Source organism: Odontesthes bonariensis, chromosome 10 (genome assembly GCF_027942865.1).
Source record: "Odontesthes bonariensis isolate fOdoBon6 chromosome 10, fOdoBon6.hap1, whole genome shotgun sequence".
Classification (NCBI taxonomy): domain Eukaryota; kingdom Metazoa; phylum Chordata; class Actinopteri; order Atheriniformes; family Atherinopsidae; genus Odontesthes; species Odontesthes bonariensis.
Window position 1 is genome coordinate 32,103,371 of NC_134515.1, and position 23,788 is coordinate 32,127,158.

Sequence of the window (23,788 nt, forward strand, 5' to 3'; positions counted from 1 at the left end):
AACGAAATTTGATATGGATTACCAGTGCACACCAGTAACCACTCCGGTGAGTTGATTATTTTGAAAACGGACGATTATAGTGCTTTTACGGACCTTTTTGGACATGCACCATGCTTGCCATTCTGAAGCAGGTTGAGAAGAATCAAAATTAGGCAAATACCGGAGACAGCAGTAAACATCAAAAAAGCGGTGAGGGGGGTTCTAAAACATTGCAGACGACTCATAAATGAGGCTTAATGTTGAAAATACCGCAGTTCCCCTTTAAGAAAATCCCCCACAATTCACAAATTATGTTTCATGGGAGCTCGTGTCTCATAAAGAGGAGTCCAACCTTCTTTAGTTTACATTATGATGTTAGGGTGAATGACTGGTCTGTTGTGTTGACTCTGTACATTCACACAGCTGAAATGTGCAAATAAATCCTTTATAATGTGCACACAAAGTGATGGCAACCTCAGAATGACCTGTTTCTTGTACAGTTGCTTCATTACTTTATAACACATGTGCTCTCAAATTATGTTTTTTTTTCTGTTTTATAGTCTTACTTTGTCTGCATAATTCTGTTCAGGACCACTTAATGGCAAAAGCAAACATGTGTTGGTAAATATGAGGATTCTCTGGAGTAGTTCCTGGTTTGAGCGCATGGGCAACGGGCAGGAAATTGTTACTGTTAATTTACAGTTTGTCGAAAATGATGGATGAGGCTCCCAATGTATCAATGACTCTGAGTATTTTTGGGTTGAAATCAATCTCGTGTATTTGAACCTATGCTATCATAAAAGATTATGCGATGTGTTCAAGTACATGTGTCATACGTATCAGCAAGTACTATCAGCACACTTTTGCTTTTTGAAATTGCTCAGGAGGATTTTTTATACACATGATGTCAGTTGGTCATCTTCTGAAGGAAACTGGCTTTGCTAATGTTTGCAAAAGTCCAGAAGGAATGTTGCAAACATTTGTGTTCTCACATGCAGACCTTCTACAGCTTGAAAATCTCGGGGATGCAATGCTAGCTTAAGGCAATTTGATTTGTTATTGGTTGAATAAGTAACAAATAATGCGTCTGTGTTTTTTTTTTTGGTGTGATTTGGTGATTTAAGTTCTGAAACAATAAGTCTCTTCATTGGCAACGGGCAAAAATATATTTTTTTGCCTTTTTTTTCATCAAAGGTGTCAAATACTTCCTGTTTAATTCTGAAAGACACTAAAAATGGATGAGTACTGTGGAGAACATGTAAGGGAAGGGGAAATACACTGACTCTCAATTCAGAGCTTTCAATCCAATGTTTTTTCTTTCACCCACCAGGTGGTGCCAAGTATATTACCTGGATCTGTAACCAACAGCATGTTGTATTGGGGTGGGAGGAGGACAAACTGGGGCACAAACTGCATTTAAACGAAGCTGCCTGTTGTTATGTTAAGCTGCAACATGTTGGACCTCATTAGGAAGATAATAAGCATTTGTGCCCATTGAAGAGAAGGGTAATTCACCCAAGAGAAAGAGATGTGGCTCTCCTTGATGGCCTGTGATGTGGATAGATGAAATATGTTGGAGCATGTTAACATAACACTTATGTGAGATTAAATGTGTTGAGTTAATGTATTAACTTTAGTTACGGTGTTTACATCAGTGCGCTGAACTTTGTATTACGGACACACAGTTCAGCATTCACCGTTGTTTGATATTAAGCTTCCTAGCAGGTTCACTGTAATGTCACACACTGTTTTTTATTAGCTTTCCTGATGCTGTTTACTGTGCTTCATATGAGGTTATTATTTATAATCGTACACTGAGCACACATGGTATCTGGTTTAATGTGGTTCTCTGCAGACCATCTGTGGTCAGCACACATGTTGGCAAGTTGTAATGGATTCTTTTTTTAGCTTCAACAACAGGTCCAGATGATTAGTATTGGCATGAATACTTGCAGAAAAGTCAAATAAAATCCAGAATATAAATGTTAACGTTACAAAATTGGTTGTTTCCACGAGTCTGTCCTCCAAAGAGCAGTGACAAAGTTTCTTGTTGTGATTAAAGTGTTGCAAAGCACAGTACACATGGATTTGTACTGAAGATGGATTTTCTCCTGTTTTGCGTTTTTGCAAGAAGGACAAGAAAAGACAATATCTGCAACTCCCCAATAAAGACAACAGTTGACAGAAAGTTGTCTTTATTGCAAGCCCAAAGAAAATTGGACTTCGATGTTCATCGCCACTGATTCCAACAACAAAAAAAAGAGCTCAAAGTTTCAAGATGATTTTTACGTGTAACTGTGAATAGATGAGGTCAGTCCACCACATTGATCCAGACATATCATATTTTTAGTAATTAAAGTGTATGTAATGAAATGGGGCGACCTGATGGTGATCCCGATTCGTTCAACAGTTAACCCATTTCACCTGTAGTGTATCCCCTTAACTATAAAGACTAGTTAAATTAATTCAACATAATGGTGTAACCTGAATCCACATGTGCCACTTGAAAAATGGTCAGTTAGGGTTTACCTTCCTTACTTTAAGACCATCTTGAAATCAATTTTGTTCTTAACAGTGAAATCTTAATTCACCTCTCAACAGGCTGACACTGATAATCCAGGCAGATAGGTCAGTTCATTTTTATCTGATTTGGATAAATAGTTAACGCTTATTTGTTTAGCATAAAACCACACATTTGTTGGTTCTGTGCCACCGTTTCATCGTTCGTTGTTCTAATTTGTATACATTTGTGTTTTGGATTGTTCCGGCTGCTCTGACAAACCAAAGCATTTCAAGATTTCATCTTGAGCTCTGGAAAATGATGAATCATTTTTAGTAGCAATTTCTTTCAAGACATATGCAAAAGGTACATGTTAGATGTCAGATGAAAATGAAAAGGATATGAGCTACAGTTCATTAAAAAAAAAAGAAAAACTATGAAATGCTGACAGGGCGTTTACTGGAATTCTTTAGCCCTTTGTGGTCTTTCCCTTCATCCCAAACAATGTTATTATATTTTCTCTGCCTGTTATTATTGGTCTCCACCAGAAGTGCTGAAAAAAAGGACACGCTCGAATGGAAAAGGCTGGATAAATACGAATCATCCACTTTTCATGTTCAACATACTGACGTGTGACAGTTTTGTGCAAGTGACCTGAAAGGGTTGACTGTTTTAACATTGTGTCTTTGTGTGATCTGAGAACAATTTGCCAATCACGTCTTCTTTAAAAGAGTCCAGAAGGAGGAGAGAAAATTCCTCTTACTCATAAATCAGCCGAATGACAGTTTTATACACGAGAGTTTTTTCTTTCTTTCCTTGAACTCTTTAGAAAAAAAAGGTGGCAAAAACATACGTGCTACTTTTCTTTTTGGTTTAACGTTAATTGGATTGTTATTCATTGCCCCTTATGTGTGAAGCCGTCACCTCTGACTCGCTGCCTCATTACCTCTCTATCAGTCTGACACCCTTTGGTCACGTCGCGTCAGCTGGAAAACATCACAGTCCTGTGAACAGTGTGTGAAAGTGGGTGTGTATGTACCCTGTGATGTTGGGTCATGCTGTTGGAACATTATAACTGATACAGTACAGTTTACTTGTACTACCGCTCAGCTTTTTGTCACCACTGAGTAATTCTCTTGTGCTGGCTGTGTTTCAGTCCGAATCGGAGCATGACGAGGAGTGTACAGGCAGTATGGGCTCTGCTGCTGTCGCTGTAAGTCTTTTTAGTTCCTTTTTCTGTCGTTTTCCCATCTCTAAATATTTACCAAGGAGGTCAAATGTTTCAAGATCAAGCTTCTTTTCTCAGCGGCATTACAGTATGTCCTTTATGGGTTTGTTCTTGTATAGTCTGCTTGGCCTGTGGCGTCAGTTCCCGTTAAACAAATAACAGAAGTAAAACTTTTGACATCATGGGTGTCTCCCACTATGCGTCAGTTGGTTGTGACTCAGTTGCCTGTAGGAAATGGATTAGATTTGTGGCCTTAGCATTTTCATAAGAGCCCACAACAGGATGTGTGTTTCTGTTCCAGCTGGATCCTATAGAGAAAGAGTGGATCTACTCTGCTGCCAGTGCTCGAGTTCCTGACCTTTCACAGCTGCTCAGACAGGACCCCTCATTGGCTAACAAGAAGGTAGCACCACCTTCTGATCTGGCTCGTGAAGAACAATTCCAGTTTGTTAAAACATGTTGTATTATTTTCAGATTTTTTGGAAATAATAGCATCTTGAAATATGGGGATACCATAACCATAAATTGTGATAGGATAAGAAATACAAGAGATGCAAAAGTCATTTAATGTAAAAACCTCGTGAAATTACAAATTAAAACCTATTGTAAATGCACTCCTTTATACAATTTATCATGTATAAAAGTTGAACAGGAAGTGGATACCAATGGTTAGGGCCACTATGGGTTAAAATTCATTGCCAACATTCTTGTTTATATTTAACATATCCTTGCTGCAGTTATGGGAGCACACATGAGAAGACTGTGCTTAACTTAGAGTCATAGCTGATTTCACTAATACATGATTTTGTATTTCATGTTTATTTTGCTCTGGCGAAACCAGGACTTCACCTCAGTGAGTATTTGATAGACTTTTCCTTACATGTTGCAGTGTGTCTGTGCTGGATGTTGTTTATTATTGCATGTTCTTCTCCTAACCTGAAGCTTTTCACTCTTGTTCTGACACACGGTGGCTCCTGACTGTGACCACAATCTCTCCTCTTAGGGGGTAAGTTCCATCATACTTCTTACTCAGCCTTGTTTGTAATGATGATAACTGTGAAAAAGAGACGTTCAATTTCAGCCTTCTTTTCCAATTTTTTCCAATGACCAACTGTGATTCCTCACTCTCAGACCTGCATGTTACTTTTTGTAACTTCCACAAGCTCATTCTAACCTGATTTTCTCCTTAATGGTGTTCTGAGAACCCTGTGTTAAAACATCCAGATCACGCATTTCAAAGGTCCACTATCAAAAGGATTATGAAAGATAGCTTTTTAGCTCCTATGCCCCCCTGACAACCCAAATCCTTTTATTTGTCTCCCTGTGCGCTTAAGAGATTTGAGCTCATGTTTGTTGTCCCTCCCCTGTGTCACAGTTCTCACACTGTCCTGTGGCCATGGTGGACCACCTTCTAAGAGTAGCCCTAAGCCTCTGCCATCTCCACCCGGACAAGATAGCACGGCTGCCATTGAAGTCTAGGGAGATGGGGAGGGGAGAGATTAAGGAGAGCCTTAATGCCCCACAAAGACTTCACCCACTTAAAGATAATCTGAAAGTAATAGAGCAGGCTGGGATTAATTGTAGAACAATGCAGGTTGTGTCCCTGGGAAGGTGCTAAGTCGCCCTCGGGCCTCTTTGATGTTTTAGCCCTCAACCGTTTCTGTGTTCAGCGAAATGTTGATGCCGTCTCAGAGATAACATTCAGAGATACCAAAAATTTAGAAAAAAAGTTACAAGACTCCTTTAAAACCTGGAGCCATCAGATTTGATCTGTGTCTGCCATTGATTGATTTTGCTCAACAGAAGTTTAGACAAATGAGCCACATGACAGCCTTTAAATCACATGTTTGACCAGGACTGTAGGGATTACTCTTCATCCTTGGAGGACTAATGGGTTTCCTGTTCTGACCAAATGTTTGTTAGGATCAGGTGGTTTTCTAAATAGGATCTTCAAACAGTGGCTGAAAAGTGGACTGACTAAAAAGTGAAGACATAACACAGGTCATGTTACCTAAATCCAGCACTTCTCACACCAAAGTCTCACGTTCTTTTTCTCTTCCTGCTCTTCTCATGATGTGCGCCTGCATTCCTGTTGTGACGGACTTCCTCGGCCACACAGTTTGTAAGTACATTATTTGCCCATCGCTTCCTCTCTGTCTTCCTCCACATCCAGTGTAGACAGATCTTTGTGTCCCCTGTCAGTGTCAGTCCTCTTTAGTTGCCACTTCCTTCACTGGGGAGCACATGGCAGGGACACAAGTGTCCCCGAGTGATCAGACAGGCGGGGGGCCACCTCCACGGGCAGGAACAGAACCTAGAGGAGCAGGAGTGGAAGGCGCAGCATCCTGTTTAGCCTCGTCCATCACTCCTGCCCACAGGGAAACCTGCTGAGCCGCCTGTCAAACAGCGCTTTGGCCAATCTGTCTTCAGATGTGACAGTGGACAGACTAAAGAGATGGAGATACTCAAGCCAGACAGCATCTATCACAATCTGTCTCCCTGATGTGCGAGATGGGGCTACATGTCAGTTCCTCATTCTGTTACCAGCTGCAGGAGCAGCCTTTTGGTCATGATTAGCATCAGAGCTTCCAAACACAAAATGACTCATTCAGGCAGTGAACAAGTGCCAGTTTCTCTCTTGTGTTGCCTGAAGTCACAGCGTAATGGGCCTTTCAGACATGATGTGATTGTTCTGTGCTCACCATAAAGGGCTGAGCAAAAATAGGTGAAATTGACTGTTTTTTCTTTTGGGACTTAATATTACATCTTACACTACATATTATCTATCTACAAGGCTTATTGTTTGTTTAAACATACCACAGAACCGAGTACTCAAGAAAGTCTGTGTAGTTGCACCTTTCCAAACCAGGACTGTGAGTATGGCAAGTTGAAAGGGTCATGTTCAACATATTCCAAATAAAACTGGGATATGGGGCAAAACTAGTGGTGGATCGTACTTATCCAAGCTAGTGCCAGTTGCTATGGTGACATTCGCTGTGGGTCTCGCTTAGTGTCCCCATTTTTCCGTGCATTGGACTGTCTACTTGTAGGGAACAAGCTCATGTTTGCACTGATGCAGTTGTTTTTCATGAAAGGAAAATACCGTCAGACTGTAGATCGCTGCTCTGAGCAACGCTGAGCCATGGCTGGGCAGCGCAAGCCATAGGAAACAATGAGTTTCAAACCGCAGCAGTGCCATTGCCTGAAGGAGCAATCAAACATGTTATATTTTCTAATATTAATATTGGCTCAAGCTGTTTCCAAAATTGTCAAACTCTTATAAACATCTTTGTAACTAGTTTCCCATACAGGTGTGAAAAATGAAGGGTTCAGCAGCGAGATAAATACAGACAAACGAAACGTGAATAACATTTTATAGATTAATGCAATCATTTCTGGCTCTGTTTAGATCAGAGAAAAACAATTGCAACTTCAAAAATATATTCAAACTTTATTAATGCGCAGAAGACATGATATTTTTCTGATGCCTTAAGAACAGCTGTTAGTTCTGTTAATTGACCCTTGGGGCTTTTCAAATACTTTCAGGTAATTTCCTCTTCTGTAAAATAAAGTGTGGCTTTATGGCTCAGACAAACGTGATGCTTGAAAGAAAGTGTGAGCATAAGAACGAGGGAGAAAAAATAACTACAATTAAAAAAAGAAACTACATCTTTTTATATATGACTAGAAAAATCAGTAGAAAAGCACTACGTCCCATGTTGCCACTGTTGGATGGAAAACTATCTCTACAAATAAAAAGTAAGTTCATCTTGCTTGTTCAGGTGGGACAGTGTTTCTCAGCAGTGAAGACCTGAGGTTACAGGCTTTTTCATCCATCCACAGTTCATTTGTAATTCTGAAATGGTTACTGTTTGATTTGTTGTGTTAAGGGTCAGATGGCAAAAGGGATAGATGTGGTTACTAAGCTGACATCTGCACCTATACTGCTTTCACCTGTTAATAGCCCGTAATTACGCAGCTCAAAGTGTGCAGGAAAAACAGGAAATCACAGCTGTAGTCAGACAGGTGGATGTGGTTTGCATGTGACACACATTCAAGTGTCTTTGCCTGAGGACGTATAGGTGTATCTCTTGTATGGTGGGAGCTCAGGTTCCCCCTTGATGTGTGCTGCCAGTAGTGCAGTGATGTCTGGGTGGGTCTCCCCTCTGCAGGTCACACTAACATCATCAATCTTTCCCCCTGGTGACAGGCGGCTGGGCCCCCCGACCGTGGGCACAGTGCTGTGTTGTTTTGTAATTAGGCTTCGTTAGATGGCAGGAAACCATCCCTCCTTCTTACCACCCCTCCATCCGTCCACTTCCCTCTGTGCACAGCTGGCCGGCTGCCTTCAGACAGCCAATAAGAGGCTGCCCGCTCAGCGTCAACAACCTGTAATAATGCCACAGGGATTATTTTATGAGTAACACCTCTTTTCTCATTGCAAACAGACAGCTCTGCACTGGGCCGCCAAACATGGTAACAAGGACATGGCCACTCTGGTGGCTAATGCTGGTGCGGATGTCAACACTAAATCAGTGAGTGCATCTTTCTTCCCATTTTCTTTACAGTAATTTTAAGGGTCGCTTCACAGACTTCATGTTACATATCAATAAAGAGGACAAGTTGTGTAAAATGGAATAAGAATAGAAAATTGAATTAGAAACAAGGAGAATCTTTTCAGTATCTTTTACAGAGTTGTCTGGTGGGAGACGAGTCTCGGTTAGGGCTTCTCTTAACTCGAATCACCATTAAATCTATCCTGTTGACTCATCCGTTAAATCATTCATTTCATGATCATAATTTTCATGGAGGCTTATTTCTAATAGCCACACAACTGAGGCTCAAAGTTATTGGGTTTTTTTTATATGTTTTTGAGCCTTCAGCTATGACAAAGTGGCAGTTAAAAATTTTTGGGTGAAATTTTATTTGTCAGATTATAAAAGGGAGTCCATACTGGGAAGAATATGCTTTTAAATGTTTTCATTCCTGTATGGCATAACGGGCTGGTTTTTAGTGACTCACAAAATGACAAATATGAGCAAATAAGACTAAGTATAAAACAGCAAGAAAATTCATATTTAGAGGCAGTGGATTTGGTGAAAATACACACAAATATGTCCCAGTAGATGGGGTTAATGTCCCTTGTGGAACCATTACTGCCCACAATATTAATTTAATTAATTTAATAACTTTTTGTTTAGTGTGGTTTAAACACCAAAACTACTAGTTTAATTTAATGTAAAGATTATGGTTTCGGCTAAAATTGAACTTGTCATTGTGAAAACTAAATATTAAAAGCAAATTTCTGCATCTACTTCAAGGATTCAACCAACATTAACTCAGTCGATGACATCAATTCCAGGCTTGCCTGTTTCACGGGCCTCTGTAATTTGATGCAGCTTCTCGCTCTGGGGTTCCATCTCCTAAGACAAAATGGCATGTACTAAAAAAAATAAAATAAAAAGATTGAATACAATAAAAATGATTTTAGGTAATTAGGTCATTTTAAAATTGCAGTTTTTCGATAACAAATGAATTTTTGGATAAATCCATAGGCCTCTTCTTTTTTTACTTATCTAAATGATAATGTGGCATACATTAAAAAATGGTTAACTAGAGATTTGGAAAATATTAAATCATCATTTTTAGGTATTTATCCTATTTTCTTTAAAAGAAACTAATAAGAATCACACTGACTGTCCAACACTACAAGAAATGCAATATAGGAAGAAGTAACTGATGTTGAGCTTCAGTTGTGAGGACATTTATTATTTACAGTGAGGCTTAACACCTATCAATGACATCTGTTACTGAAATTCTGGATTGTTTAGTCTTTGGATGCGTCTTCACTCCGATTTGATGCTGTTTATGTGGAAAGGCAGTAGAAACCATCTGTTGCATCGGACCTGGTGACAACAATTCATTGACACCCGTGTGGTCACGATTGTACTTTTAAGCAGATTTTGGATGCAGTTTTCGACTGTTTATTTTCTGATCCAACATTTGATACTTGACAGCTGAATAATCATTTTGAAATCCCAAAGTTTTGAATTGTTAAAGAAAACAAAAACGGATCGCTTGTGACTAGAAGTTTGAAATGATAAATATATACATGGATGATCATGGATGATTGTATCTGATAGCATCTGCAGGTTCTCTCTCTAAATTACTGTTTTTACTTGTGAGGTTGTATTTTCATCACTGACTAAACAGAAACTTAGGTATAATATCAGTGGAGAGCCCTTTTAATGCTAAGTTGCATTTGATTTTGACTTTTGAACATAAGTGTGAAGTTCACCTAATAAGTCGTGTAACTCTTCTTTCTTGCAGCATGTGAGTATTGAGGCTTTGATCAGGCAGTGATGGGTATGTACAGCATGCAAGTTGTTTGACTTGAAGGTCTATAAGTACGGCGGCTGACGCCAAGCCCTTGTGTGATGTAACACGTTGTAAAGATCTCTGTGACGATCCAGCTGTGCAAATGTATTACAGCAGCATGTGTTGTGGGGCTGCAGGAGTACACCACTAATAAATCATATCATGTCATGTTAATTGTTTCCCAAAACAATGCGTCTATGTACCCACATGCAAGTCCATGGATACGCAATTTTCAGTGAATTACCAAGCAATTATGCTTTTATCATTATCTGGTGTTTCCATAACCTTCGCTAATTTGTATATTTTTTTTCCATGCTGTTTTCATTGGCTGTGTTTGGACCTGGGAAACTCAAGGGGGTAGGTGCTAAAACCTTCCATCACCTTAGCTCACTTATTTCCCTCAGCAGTCTCGAAAAAAGTGAAAATGTAAACTTTGACCAGTTCCGTATGTTTTAATGTTGAGGGTGTACTTAAAAAGAGAATACACAAGTTCCTTAAAATGTGCATGTGTGGAGCTTTTATGGATATTTACATTATTTATGTTTGTTCTGCAGGGATACACTCCTTTACACATTGCAGCCTTGCACGGCCATCAACATATTCTCGACTTGCTCATAGGGAGTTATGGTAAGCTATGGTATGGTTCTCATGAAATTGTGGACCAAATGTTTTCTTCTTCAACTATGTTTCATTGAAATGCTAAGCCTCTTTCCCAGCAACGTCGGTATTGTATTGTGCACTACTAGAAACATTTATTTTTCTAGTTATTTTTGTAAAACTTGTCAGTCACCAAGCGACTGCAGGTCTAAAACACAAGTGGGTAGCTTTGTTTTCCTTTGGATTTAGATTGTTCGGTTAAGCTTTTGGTGTAAAGTGTCAGGCAAGTAGCTTTTCTTCTGCCGTCCCTGACTGATCTCTGTTTTGAGGGGATGTATTTTTTGTCTTATAAGGGGCAAAAGAAAACTTACGTGACTACAGTGGCCATCTTGCCTGCCATTATCTGAACATCAAACACTCAGAAGGTCCGGGACCAGGGGAAGACTGCGAGCTGCGTGAGTGCCTCAAACCTTTGCAGATGACAATTTTATTCAGCTTACAAATAGAGATTTTTAAACTCATAAAGTAAAAAATATATCATTTATCTCTTTGGTGTTATAAGTTATGATTAAGTTCAATGTTAGGTCATTCCTTGACATTGTAGATGTGCTTTCTGTGTTCCTGCGAAGTGCAATGTAATAGTGGATTTGAAATGTGCTGTAAAGTTTACTTTCGGCTTAGTTAAGTATATTCAAATAGTACTGTAGCTCGTTGTTTGTAGAATTAATCATGGGCTCCTATTTGTTTTCTGGATAAAATATTGCTCTAGATAAAGTCTTTAGTTGTTTGAATGAAGCAAATGTGACCTCAGTTTATGTTCAAATTCGATTTTGTAGCTGTAGCTGTACAGCTATAGCTGTATATATTTCTATAGCTGTATATATGTATATATTTTGTAGCTTTGTAGTTGTATGTTTATTTATATATTTTTAAAAAAAAACTTGAGTTTTGACTTTTTTATAGTTTGATAGATTGTTTAGTGGAGAATGAAGAAATCAGTTAGTTATAAAATGTTTTTTTTTAAACTTTATTTATTTTTAACTTCACTCATGGGAGCAAGAAAATGTTTTTAACTGTTTTAACAACAGAAGATGTACTTAGAAACTGAAGAGTAGACGTAGCCACCATGAGATCAAAAGTCGTTTTGTCATTTTGAAGATTTTGGCCCTGGTCCTCTTGGGCTTTAAGCTTACAGAATTTACCATATTTGGTCAAAAAGGTGGAGCTGGAGAGTGATTGGTTAATTTTGATTTGGAGATCATTAATCAGTCAAGCTGGACATTGACCATCCAAATACTGTCCATACTGAAGTTTGTTGTCTGAACCTGTCCCTTTTGATTAAGATTTTAGGAACTAAACTACAGTCTGACTATCTAAGCTAACCAACTACATGCTATAATTTAGTTTAGACAAATGAGAGGGGTATCTTCTAATCTAAACTGTCATCAAAAGTGCCAATTAATTACAATTATGATAACTGCACAGAGCCTCTGCGAGCGTCAAAATCTTGACCACTCCCCCACGCAGAGGCTCTGCGCGCGTTGTCGTGCACCTCAGAAAAATCCTGACTACGCGACAGATGCACGCAGACCACCAACGGAAGTGCGCAAACAAAAGCGGCTGTGATTGGTCCTCGGTGTGCCTTTCCGGTTGTCTGTGTAGCTTCCTCCTTTGCATTTTCGCCAACTCCAATAAAATAAGCTGTTCTTCTTCGATGTCGAGCAACTCCAGATCCATATCTTGCATACACTTTTTTTTTTTTGAAAGATAAACACTTCCGCTGGCGCCGCCGAAGTTCTCGTCACCGCCCACCGAAATTCTCGAGAGGGGAAACTGCTGTGCGTCCCGAGAAATTCCAGACCGAGGTTGCAGAACCATAACATGAAAAGTGGTTCGCGACCAGAGCAAAGCAACACGTCAAGACGATAGACGCAGAACTATAATCCGCCCTTTAGACTCCTACTTCATGTTTATGTATGCTGCAGTAACCCCCCCCCCCCCATGCTTTTCACAAGGTGACTTAAAAGTGAGGAGTACAGAGGAATATTACAGTGGTTGTTTGACTGAGGGAGTTTGTGGCAGACTTTTTTTTTTACTTTACAAGGGTTTGAATATCTTTTTAGAGTGATTATAATGACTGAATGCTACAGAGCTCAGTTCCAGTCAGTGGAGAAAAGAAGATTGTGTGTAAATCCATTCTCATGGTTAATAAACATGTTAATGTATTCAGCAGTCATGTGCATAATATTTGATTTGTGGGCACAAATGAGATATCAGTGAAAATGTGTTGTGAATTTTGGTGTGTGCTTGACTGAGATGATCTTGATGTTCTTGCCGACATCTGATGATTCTCTCTCTCTCTGACCAATCAGTCTGCAGTGTTTCACGTCCCTGATTAGTATCAGCTGTCGTGGTATCACTGACAACGGAAAACAAAAAATAGAATAAGACAAAAAGCATACATACCATACCATGTAATGGAAAAGCACAGTGGATTTAAGAAATGCAGGACTCGTGTCTATTTTCCACATCAATGAACTTTTGCTTTGTCTGGCTGCAGAGTTTCAAGTCACTCAGGCTAGAGAGCGGAACAAGAACAGGAAGTTGGTATCGTTGTTCCACTCCAAGAAGAAGTGGGGTTCAGCGGAGGAGCTTGCTCCGATTGAAGAGGAGAGGACAGCGTCACATCAGCTGGTGGTTCCCGCTTTCAGACCCCGAAAATTCTCCCGCTGAAGAAAAACAGACTCACACTTACGTTCGAGCATACGTACACACATATATGTAATGTGTATTTATTATGTGCACACATACATGACGCTCACACCTATACTTAGAGACTATTAAACAGCTCAAACAAGCCATGAACACAGATGCTCCAACTTTTGATAAGAAATGTGATGCTTTGCTCATGCATGTATTTTTGCATACTTATATTTTATGTATAATTGTGTTTACAATAGCAGTTCTTTTAAGCCTTTTAAGTTTGAATGAATGTTTCAAATGTGACTGGGGATGCCTTAACATTTCGAATGAGTTTAGGCGACATGGGTATTAAAGCTTGCCTTTGTCTCTGCAAATTTTATTTAATCTGACAAGTAGGAGAAAACTGGAACAAACATAGTATCACTGTTAGTGATGATCAAGCTACTTTTCCACAACAGTGGCTGCTGTATTTTTAGCTACATGCAATGAAAACAGTAGTAATCGGTAGGTGTATTTGGGACTATTTTTTGCTGTGGATTGGTTGCAGTATTAATGCAGCACAACTCAAACCGCAATGAGTATTGAATGACATGAAGGAACCTATTAATCTGTTTTTTTTGTTTAAAAAAAAACAAAAAACAGATAAAAATGCTTCTTGGTCTCCTCAAGAAACAAAAAAGTGGTAGTTTTCATATCTATATATATAGTCATAAAATAATATAAAAAATGTTATATCTATATATATATATAGATATAAAAAAGATGTTACAGTTTTCATTCCGTCTACTTTATTTTCATTATTTTAAAAGTCAATTTATCATATGTGGGACTGTTTAGAAAATACAGATGTGGTAAAAAGTAAAATGACCATTCTACCACATAATTCAAAGAATAAAGAATTCTGAATATACCCTAATTGTAGCATTTACCCTCATTCAATTTATTTAATTTCTGTGTTTTTTAACTATTTATAATGCTGCTTCATTTTTACAATGAAAAGTTTTATAATACAAATAGAGATTTTTGTCAGATTTTGTCCATGAAGCACAACAGGTCTCAATTAAATTAGGGATGGATGGGTAAAACAACAAATAGCATCAAATCAATCCACAAAAGTTGGAAATTAGTAAAAAGAAAAATAAACACAAAAAATAAATAAATTGCACTATAAATTGCAAATAGTTTTTTTCAGTTGTGTGATCTGTTGTGTGATTTGTTTTGAGTCAAAAGACTCCAAAGTACAACAAGTAGGGACTCTAAAGCGTTATTTAGTATCAGGTTGTGGTGGCTGTTTTCTCATCATGTCTGTGTTTTGCACTTGCTGGTATGAAGAATCAAGACCATGTCTTTTCAGAAATGATCAGAAATTCTGAAATTTCTTTGACTGCAGTTTCACAGATTATCGTCTTTGTTTTTCTGCTTCTTGATAAAGGTTTGTTGAGAAACTAATTGTTGTATCACAGAGGTGCTTGCCAGGTGGTTGTTCTTGATTTGTTCCCCTGCTGTGCACCAAAGTGCCTGTTAACCTCTGCTAGAAAAAAAATGCTCAATTGTGTTGAGAATTCCGTGCCATTTGTATCAGTTACCATTTTTGTGCTCTTTCTGTAATCTAAACAGCATATATTTTTGCACAATATTTATATGATGAATATGTTTTGGAATTAAACTTTGTTTTCTACAGAAGTGTATTGTGTCATTTTCTGCCTCTAACGCTCTTGGTTCTGCATTGCTCACTTCAAACACTAATAAATTGTTGCGTGCCTACTTTGCTGGTACACTGGAATCGACAACTCCAACAACTTGTGATCATGCTTTTCTCCCCTCCTTACTACACAATAAGTTGAGGTTTTTAAGCTGCCTTTGATCTCACTTTAACTACCTGACTTTGTGGGCTACAGCTGGAGCAAATATGGGCCCTGCTTACTCTCCATACGGCTTTAGACCTTAATTCCTGATTAGCTGAAAAGGGCAGCACTTGCTTTTGGGTCTTGGATATCAAACGACACAGAGGGGAACAGAGGCAAGTGTTTCTGTGCTTCATTTTTGAAGCGGGGATGTTGGAGGGATAAGAGGGAGTTTCTGTAATAGATACTTATCTTACTGCCCTCAAGCCCCTCAAACAAAGTCCCCCTCTGAAGAGATTATAACCCAGGGAGGGCACATTAACTCTAATCCCGTGCTTTGAGGCCTTGCACCCCCTTCCCACCCTCTGCCCCATTTATTTCAACCCTTCTGTTGTTGGGGGGGGGCTTGTACCTACTGCATGTATGTGTAAGGCCTGTTTCTACATATGAGGGTTGTGTGTGTGCGCATGTATGTGGTTTATGTGCAAGTCAAGGGGGGTGGAGTGACTGTTTCAATAGCACACTGACTCTAATGAAAAGCATTGAGGGGTGCATACTGCTGTGTAACTGATTCCTCTCTCTGAAGAGATTAGGCGCTACATTGTTGGTTCGGTTGCTCATTTCCATGAGAGCACAGCCTCCCAACAGCGGCTGCTTGGCTTTGTTATTTTGAGTTGGAAAACACAGAGGCCAGTGTCCTCAGCTTCCTTGTTACCATTGTTTCACAAATAGACCAAAATGTAGATGTCACGTCACAGATGCCCAATAACCTCATTAGTTGCTCTCTGTGAGGCTTTAGTGAGAAAATAATAGATGCATGAACTTCACTTTGTTCAGTGGATGGAGTTATGGTAAGAGTACTTTGAAAAACTTTTGTTTCTCTGTAAATTTATGAAGGGTGAAAACATAATGATTTGTACGGTCCCTGCTCCTCTGTTGGTCTTTGTGTAAGCAATTAATTTGTGCCAGTATAACACTATACTACACAGCGTGTACATGGGAGTGCCTCAAGGAAGTTGTTTTGGGCCACTCAGTTTTCACTATTGATCTTTCATTAGTTACTTATAAAGATACATGTGTCACTGTACACTGATGGCTAGGACAATTAGCAATTTAAAGACTAATCTTAAACAGGAGCTGAAGTTGATTGTTGACTGGATTTGTCATGATAAATTTTGAATGTTTCCAAAACAACTATCATTGGAATATGGACTAATTTCCCCCTATGTTCAAAACCAAAGTGTAATCTTAGTATAAATAGCATATGAACAAGGCAGGTGAAAGTTAACATAGATGAAAAATGATTATAAACACATCTGGGATGGGAACTAAAATGGAGAATAGTCGATAATTAGTAAAAATGTTTAACACAACAAACAAGGGATTCAAGCTTTGGTTTAGTCTCATGTAATTGATTACTCTTTATTAGTTTTGTCCCATACCCCACAAGGTAATATATATAAAAGCATGTGCAGCTCTTTCTTTTGAACTAATGTTCTGAAAATGCACGACTCTGTTGGTTTCAAGTTAAAAAAATGTAAAAAGAATATTATTTTAAAAAGGAAATTCATCAGTAAATATATATATCAGTGTATATTTTTTGCATTCAGACTAAGGAAGCTGCTGCTATATGAAAGCTAATGGGAATCTTAATGAAAAACAAACATGCACTACATGCTAGTAAAGTCAAACCTATTGTGTAGAAGGGGTGGGACATAATTTTTAATAAATTGATTAATAGCACTGATAGTGAGTTGGAATCAGAGATAAATGCATCTTAATGTGTTTATGTATTTGTCAGTAAAGATGAAAAAGTAAAACTTAAAAACAAAACAAAAATGTCCTCATCGGCAAAGTTTGAATTGTGGCCAAATGCAAATTATGATGTCATTACCTGTTCATCAAAACTTTGCATTCAGTTAGAATAAATGCTTAATACGGTGTGTATTCTTTAAAAAAGAAAGAAAGAAAGAAAAAGCCTTTTTCATTTGAATTAGTCTTTTTACTCTTGATTAAAGCTGCTACTGCACTAATAACATCTGCCCTACATATGCTAATGCATATGCTGATTTGAGGGAACACCCCACAGAGAGAGATGCCAATCCTAAAAAGTGAAAAAATGAACACAGTAAATCTTAAATATCTTTCAGTAAACTTCATCATAAAAACAGTCTATGTATAGTAAATTAAAAAAAACATTTCTGCCTCTTATGTTGCACATATTTGCAGCGAAACCTGCAGCTGAGGTGGATAAGTAGGCTGCAGCGAGCCAACAAGCTGATCTGCAATAACGAGCACACTGAGGGAACTGTTCTGACCAGGCTCCAGTAAACTGGCCCAGGCCTCTGGCTGGGGGATCCTGGGGTCCCAGCACCCACCCACCAGGGCCCTACACGGAGTTACCAGCAGCAGCTGTCGCACCGGCCATCACAGTCTGACCAACGCCGCCTGTCACTCACCCAGCAGAGGGCCGTCAATCAGGTTGCACCCAGGAGGGAGCTGGAGGCAGGCCACTGCCCGGCCTTAAACAAAGACATACTTACATTTGCAAGCGGTTTCAGCGCCACTACTATTTTGAAAGAATGATAGAGTGGCCCTGATAAGAGTAATGACAAAGCACAAAGACTGGAAGGGGGTCTGAGAAGAGGGGGTCAAATAGTAAAGAGGTGGGAAAGCTTGATAACATTCACACTTGGCTTACATCTCCCATTTGTGTTGGCGTCCCAGGAAAATCCCATTAAGGAAGAATACGGGAGCTGGTTGGAGACCAACATATGATCACTGTCAATAGTTGTCCTTCTAAATTTGAACTTAGTTAATAATTACATATGTTTCTTTTTTCTTTTTTAATCTACACACTTTTGATCTAATTTGTCTTTTTTATTGATCAATAGTTTCCTGTGATAAAATTCCATCCTGTCTGGTTCAGTTTCAATGAGCCTTTGTCAATCCAGCAAAAATAAACTAACAAGCAATAGGTGTTAAAGACTATTGATTCTCTTTTGGCTTTTGTTGTCTCGTTCACACCTTCCTCTTAGCTATTCTAAGTGCTTGTTTCGTCCCTTTTGTCAGCTTGTAGGTTGGGGATATTCTTTAATTGAAGTCACACCCAAAGCTATTGTCCTGACCTGCTCACCACCACTTGCACTGTCATTCTGCTTTTTATCCAGAATTAACACCTTCTTTTTAGTGAGTCATAATGTGGAATAAGCACAGGATTTGTAAATAAATGGGGACACAGGGCAGGCACTGTTTCAGCACAGTACAGCAGCTCAGGTGTTATCAGAGATGAAGATAATTTCATCCTCTTTGCTATCTCGTATTATCTCTTTTAGGTACAGGACAACCATGCTCCATTTGGTCACCTTTCTCTCCTGTAAACGACTGACATCCTAACAACAAACAGTGCCACCAAAACCTGTCAGAGCAGGACCAACACCTGCATTGTAGCAAAGCTGCCAAAAAAGGAAGAGAATGAAAGAAGTTCTACAAGCAGGACAAAAGCTGCAGCCCTGAGCTGTTTGTGTTGGGAGATAGACTACTGATGCCATAAGCCTTCTTCTCTTTACTCTCTACTTGGCCCATTGTTGTTCTTGTACAAATTTGCTTTAGGCTATGTGGACCCCACCCAAATAAATTCCTCCTTCCCCTCCGCCTTCTCTGCTTTTTGGTTTCTGTTGGTACAACAGCAGCTCTTTCTCCATAAAGCCTTATACCAAAAAACATATCAAAAAATTTTCATTAATCAATAATTGTTATATCACAAAGAAAAAACAGCACATTATGAGAAGCTGAAACTTGGTCACGAGTCACAATTTATTGCATGAAAATTAGAGAAAATTTAAAATACTAATTTTTCTAACAGTTTCAGTTTTTTAGCCACATTCCTTTCACAGTCTCTGAAATTATATCGAACACATACAACAGTATTCTCATTGATAATCACTTGGAATACTGTTTCATTCAACACACTTTTTGTGCTATAAAATCAATAATATATATATGTTTTCACATCTCTTCAGATTCCAAATCAGTTACAGTACATTCAGTTGTTTAGGTTAGAATTGCTGAAGGAAAGTGGGAATATGCTAGTGAGGTGATTAAAAGAATATAGACCTTCACTAGATAAAGATTGAATAAATATTTGAAGAAAAAAATAAAAAATGGTCCAGGTAGGAGGTGAGTCTTTTGGATGCCACTCTCTAGTTCTGGACAATTCCCTCCAACCACCTAACAGACTTTTTAATCTTTAACTTTCCTGTGTATAATTTCCTTTGTAGTTCAAAAGGAATTGAGAACATTACACAGTTCCACTACACAGTGGATTTTATCTCGTGGTAGAGCCATGTACTCCACAGATGAAACTGAGTGTGTTGGATTAAAAAGACTCATCTTTGCCTCTGACACAAAATTCAGTCAAACTATAGCAGAGCAACAGAAACATAAACTTCAAATAAAACTATCATTTGATTGTAAACTGTAACCTGATAGTTTCTTAAATTTCTCGACATCAAAGGTAATATCAAACATTTCTGACTTTGAGGATTTTCTTCTTTAGATGATGCCTTTGAATGTCTGCATTTCAAATTGGCTGACAATGTATATTAAAGTACAAAAGATGCTACTTGTGTTTCCTTTATTTTATCTTTTGATTAATGGCAGGATTTTTTTTAATATTACCCAACTGTATCTTACTAAGTGATAACTGACAGAAAACTGTTAGTTTGCTGCAACAAGGCAATAAATGCATTAATTTGTACAGTTTTGTCTTCTCTCTTTCCTATTATCTTTCCAAATTTAACTCATTCTTAACTGCTTAGAAGTCAAGAATACCTATGTAAAATGTGAGTTTGATATGTTTTTGGGAGTCGCTTACATGTTAGAAATGGATTGGAAAGTTCTTCTTAGGTTTATTAAATCAAACATTATATGGACGTGTATTCAGAAATATTTTTTTATATTTGTAAATGTTAAGGAAAAGGAGTTAAAATGTTTTTTTTTAAAGTGAGTGTCATCAAAAGTAAAATGAAGAAAACACACAATTTTCAAGGCCAAGAAATACATAAGCTTTTTTTTAACTTAAAACCAAAGTTAAAAAAACAAGAAAAGAAACAGGAAACAGTTCAATATATTTGTGGATTATCAACAAAATTAGAGGACGGCTAGCTGTAAACTGAAAAAGAATGCTGTCATAATCTCTGCAGCTCTGGCTGCGACATCAAAGCGCTGCGAATAACACAACCAACACTACTACTAATACTGTTAATAAAGCAGCCAAAATAATGGCTGATAAGAGAGCTGTGCTCCTTTGAACAAAAACACTGATCTGCGTTGTGGCTCTTTTGAAGGTCATGAGGGGGGGAGAGCAGAATAAGAAGTGTAATCTTCCCCTGTTATCTCTGACACACACACACACACACACACACACACACACACACACACACACACACACACACACACACACACATTAGCATCTGTTATCTCACAATTATCATTTACATTAGTCAACACCTGTTTCACTTAACCTCGTTTAATTAGGGCCATTGAAACGTTGAAAACTATGCCATCAATCTGTGGAGGGGCACTTTGTTGTGGTTCGTATTTGGTCATTAGATCATTTGGGGGCATCGCTCTCATTCTGGTTTATTAAAAAGACCTGCAAGAGCTCCGGATCCAGTGGTTTCCTCTGGAACTCTTACGCGCGCGTAAAAGTATTTCTTGTCTATTTGCCTAATGTGATGCTGTTTCGTTGATTAATTCAATTGACACAACTGGAGGTGCTGAAGTGTCAGAAACAGCAGCAGAAACTGGCGGGATGTTGTTAACTGAATTCGAGCCGTGTTTTTTCTGAACTCTCCACCGATTAGTGCGAGACATGGGAAGTGTTGAAATAGTAATAAAAAATTACATCAAACAGCCGAGAAACCCAATGAAAAGATGGAAATATAAAAGTGGGAAGAATGCCTACAGGTCTCCAAACTTCCACTTTTGCAAATGTAGCCTGCAGTTTGTGAGCTTTGAGATGTTTTTAGAGCAGAAACGCGGTTTGTGAATTAGATGTTTTGTGTCGAGAAGGGTCTTTCTCCACTTCTCCTAAGAAGGCTGTTGCATTTGAATTGAAAGTTCGGTTCTCTCCAGAGATCACCGCGACGCGATAAGACGCATATATTTAGCCTCTCCATGACAAACACTAAAAGGAACAGCGGAGAGCGTCTTTGATGGGATTTGTTGCCAGTGAAAGCTGTAGGTCTTTTGAACGTATTAGTCAGTCACTACCAGAAGGGACCTCCCCCCCCCCCCCCCCCCCCCTTCTCCCCCCTGCACACACACACACGCTGGCAGCTGGGTGTATATAAATAGATCTAGGAGGCTGGATTGCCCCTCAGACCTGAATATCCTGGAGCGCAGGAAAGATGCCCGCATCACAAACTGGATTTGGTAACTTCTTCTTGGAGAGGAACATCAGCATGCCAACTGGATATCAGATCCCGGTGCTGGGATGCCCGCCGGGTGTACAGCAGCAGCAGCAGCAGCAGCAGGCTCAGCATCTGGCGGCGATGGCAGCTGGGGTTCCCATAACATACTCAGGACTACAAGGATACAACTTTATCCCTTATCCACACCACAGACATATCGCACACATGGTGAGTTGATCGTTCACAAAACAAACGACTTTGTCACTGAGTTTGACATTAGGCTATAGTTTTTTTTTTTTTTTTAGATTGTTTCCCTAATCTGAACAGGGAATTACTATCACCATCCACTAAGGTTAAATGGTCTTGTCAAAATATGCACATGCTTATGTTCCTTGTTTTAAATCTTCCAGAGCAATGCTTTCGATTTGAAGGCCACCTCTTCCTACCACCACGCTCTCTTGGCTCGTGGGGGTGCTTTCTACCCTCCCTACCGTTCGGGAGCCGCCGAAGATCCCGCCAGGGTCGCCAAAGTGGCCACCCGAGAGAGCACCGGCGCGCTGAAGGCCTGGCTGAACGAGCACCTGAAGAACCCGTACCCAACCAAGGGCGAGAAAATCATGCTCGCCATCATCACCAAAATGAGCCTGACGCAGGTCTCCACCTGGTTCGCCAACGCAAGGCGACGTCTGAAGAAGGAGAACAGGGTCAGCTGGGCGTCGAAGGGGAAATCAGACGAGGAGGATGAGGACCAGGAGGGAGAGAGCGACGAAGAAGAGGGCCCTTTGCAGAAATGTCATTTAGATGAGCGAGAAGAGGCAGAGCCTCAAAGTGGCCGCGCAGAGGCCGACGAGCAGGTCGGGAGCGAGCTGGAGAGCTGCGCACCTGTGGATGTGCGCCTGGAGATTCCTCCGCTGCGCAGCAGCGAGCAGGAGGACAGAGGACATGGAGCCGTCAACAGAGTTGAAAACAGTGATTCTAACCACACGCCCTCTGCTTTGGAAAGTAAAGACAACAGCGTGAGTCAGAAACCCAAAATCTGGTCTTTGGCAGAAACCGCCACTTCAGAGACTGTGAGGAAACCCGTGGACAGTATTTACCACCCCGTCGGGCGGCTGTGGGCAGACTGGGCGTCACGAAACGGACTCTTTCTTCCAGCATATTACACAAATCGTGAAATAGTCTGAACGAACAATGTGGAGACAAAAGAAGGACTTTTTATTCTCCACAACTTTTTGCACTTTATTCAAACCTCACGGACCCCTGAAGTTTGCATTGACATGAAAATCCGTTGTGAAACCAACCAAAGACGAAGCAAGTTGTGTTATTGTAAATAAACCTAGATGTATTTTTCCACCACCAAGATGTAAATTATGTTTCCTTTGTCTTTCCATAAAGAAGTATTTTGATAAAATAAACTTTGTCTTAAAGCGACATCTGACTTGTATGCGTTTAGCTTTGGCTACACCTCACACACGTGGAATCAAAGTTAAAGTTGAAACAGCACAGAAGTTAGTCATTAGTTGCATATCAAACCCAAGTCTGTTCAGTCCTTCACAGCGGGTTTAAGGTGCCCTAGCTGGGTAATCCCTGCCATTAAACCTCAAACTAAAAGCTGGTTAGTCTCCACATTCCTGTGTGAATCCAAGTGCAGGCCACATTTTTTCCCGTAAAGTTTGAAATACCTTTTTTTTTTTCTTAAGATCAGTATTCAGGCCGGTATACGTGTTAGACTCCTTTTGGAGTTGCTATGATGTTTCACTGTAAATCACAATGGTTTCTTGGTAAATTCAAAGGGCCTTTAATCCGTGAATGATAACAAAGCGGAGGGGAGAGCGTCTTATCATCTGTTCTCACCTCCATGCAAATCTTTACCAACAAGAACACACAGGCAGATCAGCTTCTATCTGAGCCTCTTTTCTCAAAACAAAATACAATTTCAATGCAATATCTTAACATGAAATTTTAAAAAGGTTCCTGTCGGTAAAACTAGTTTGCCTACATATTGGTTTGGACTTTTCCTTTATACAGCATATTTGCTGCTTCACTTGCAATACCAGTGAAAGTCGCTCCACAGTGGAACTCTGGCGCCCCTCTAAGGATGTCAGTAGTAACTACAAGCAAAGTAAATGCCCCATAGAATGGT

The 23,788-nt window shown here is 39.4% G+C and overlaps 2 protein-coding genes across 2 annotated transcripts in view; both read left to right on the forward strand.

Annotated features, from left to right (window-relative positions):
- The window catches only part of LOC142389993 (uncharacterized), a 31,235-nt gene extending 16,211 nt beyond the window's left edge, over positions 1–15,024 (forward strand). Inside the window, exons 4-11 of the mRNA XM_075475295.1 lie at positions 3,636–3,692; positions 4,009–4,110; positions 4,549–4,560; positions 5,827–5,829; positions 8,156–8,248; positions 10,640–10,712; positions 11,036–11,137; positions 13,243–15,024. Of these exons, the coding sequence (XP_075331410.1) occupies positions 3,636–3,692; positions 4,009–4,110; positions 4,549–4,560; positions 5,827–5,829; positions 8,156–8,248; positions 10,640–10,712; positions 11,036–11,137; positions 13,243–13,415 (615 nt within the window). The 3' untranslated portion in view covers positions 13,416–15,024. The remainder of the gene's footprint in view (positions 1–3,635; positions 3,693–4,008; positions 4,111–4,548; positions 4,561–5,826; positions 5,830–8,155; positions 8,249–10,639; positions 10,713–11,035; positions 11,138–13,242) is intronic.
- A 6,618-nt stretch (positions 15,025–21,642) lies between these two features.
- On the forward strand, positions 21,643–22,829 carry irx7 (iroquois homeobox 7). The gene is made up of 3 exons (XM_075475837.1): positions 21,643–21,873; positions 22,056–22,510; positions 22,565–22,829. Exons 1-3 carry the CDS (start codon positions 21,643–21,645, stop codon positions 22,827–22,829), a joined length of 951 nt encoding a protein of 316 aa, XP_075331952.1.
- Positions 22,830–23,788: the final 959 nt, after the last annotated feature.

Coding starts and splice junctions, on each gene's coding strand:
- irx7 (XM_075475837.1), top strand. CDS start 21,643: ATGCCCGCATCACAAACTGGATTTGGTAACTTCTTCTTGGAGAGGAAC. Junction 21,874..22,055: donor ACAGACATATCGCACACATG/GTGAGTTGATCG, acceptor TAAATCTTCCAG/AGCAATGCTTTCGATTTGAA. Junction 22,511..22,564: donor GACGAGCAGGTCGGGAGCGA/GCTGGAGAGCTG, acceptor TCCGCTGCGCAG/CAGCGAGCAGGAGGACAGAG.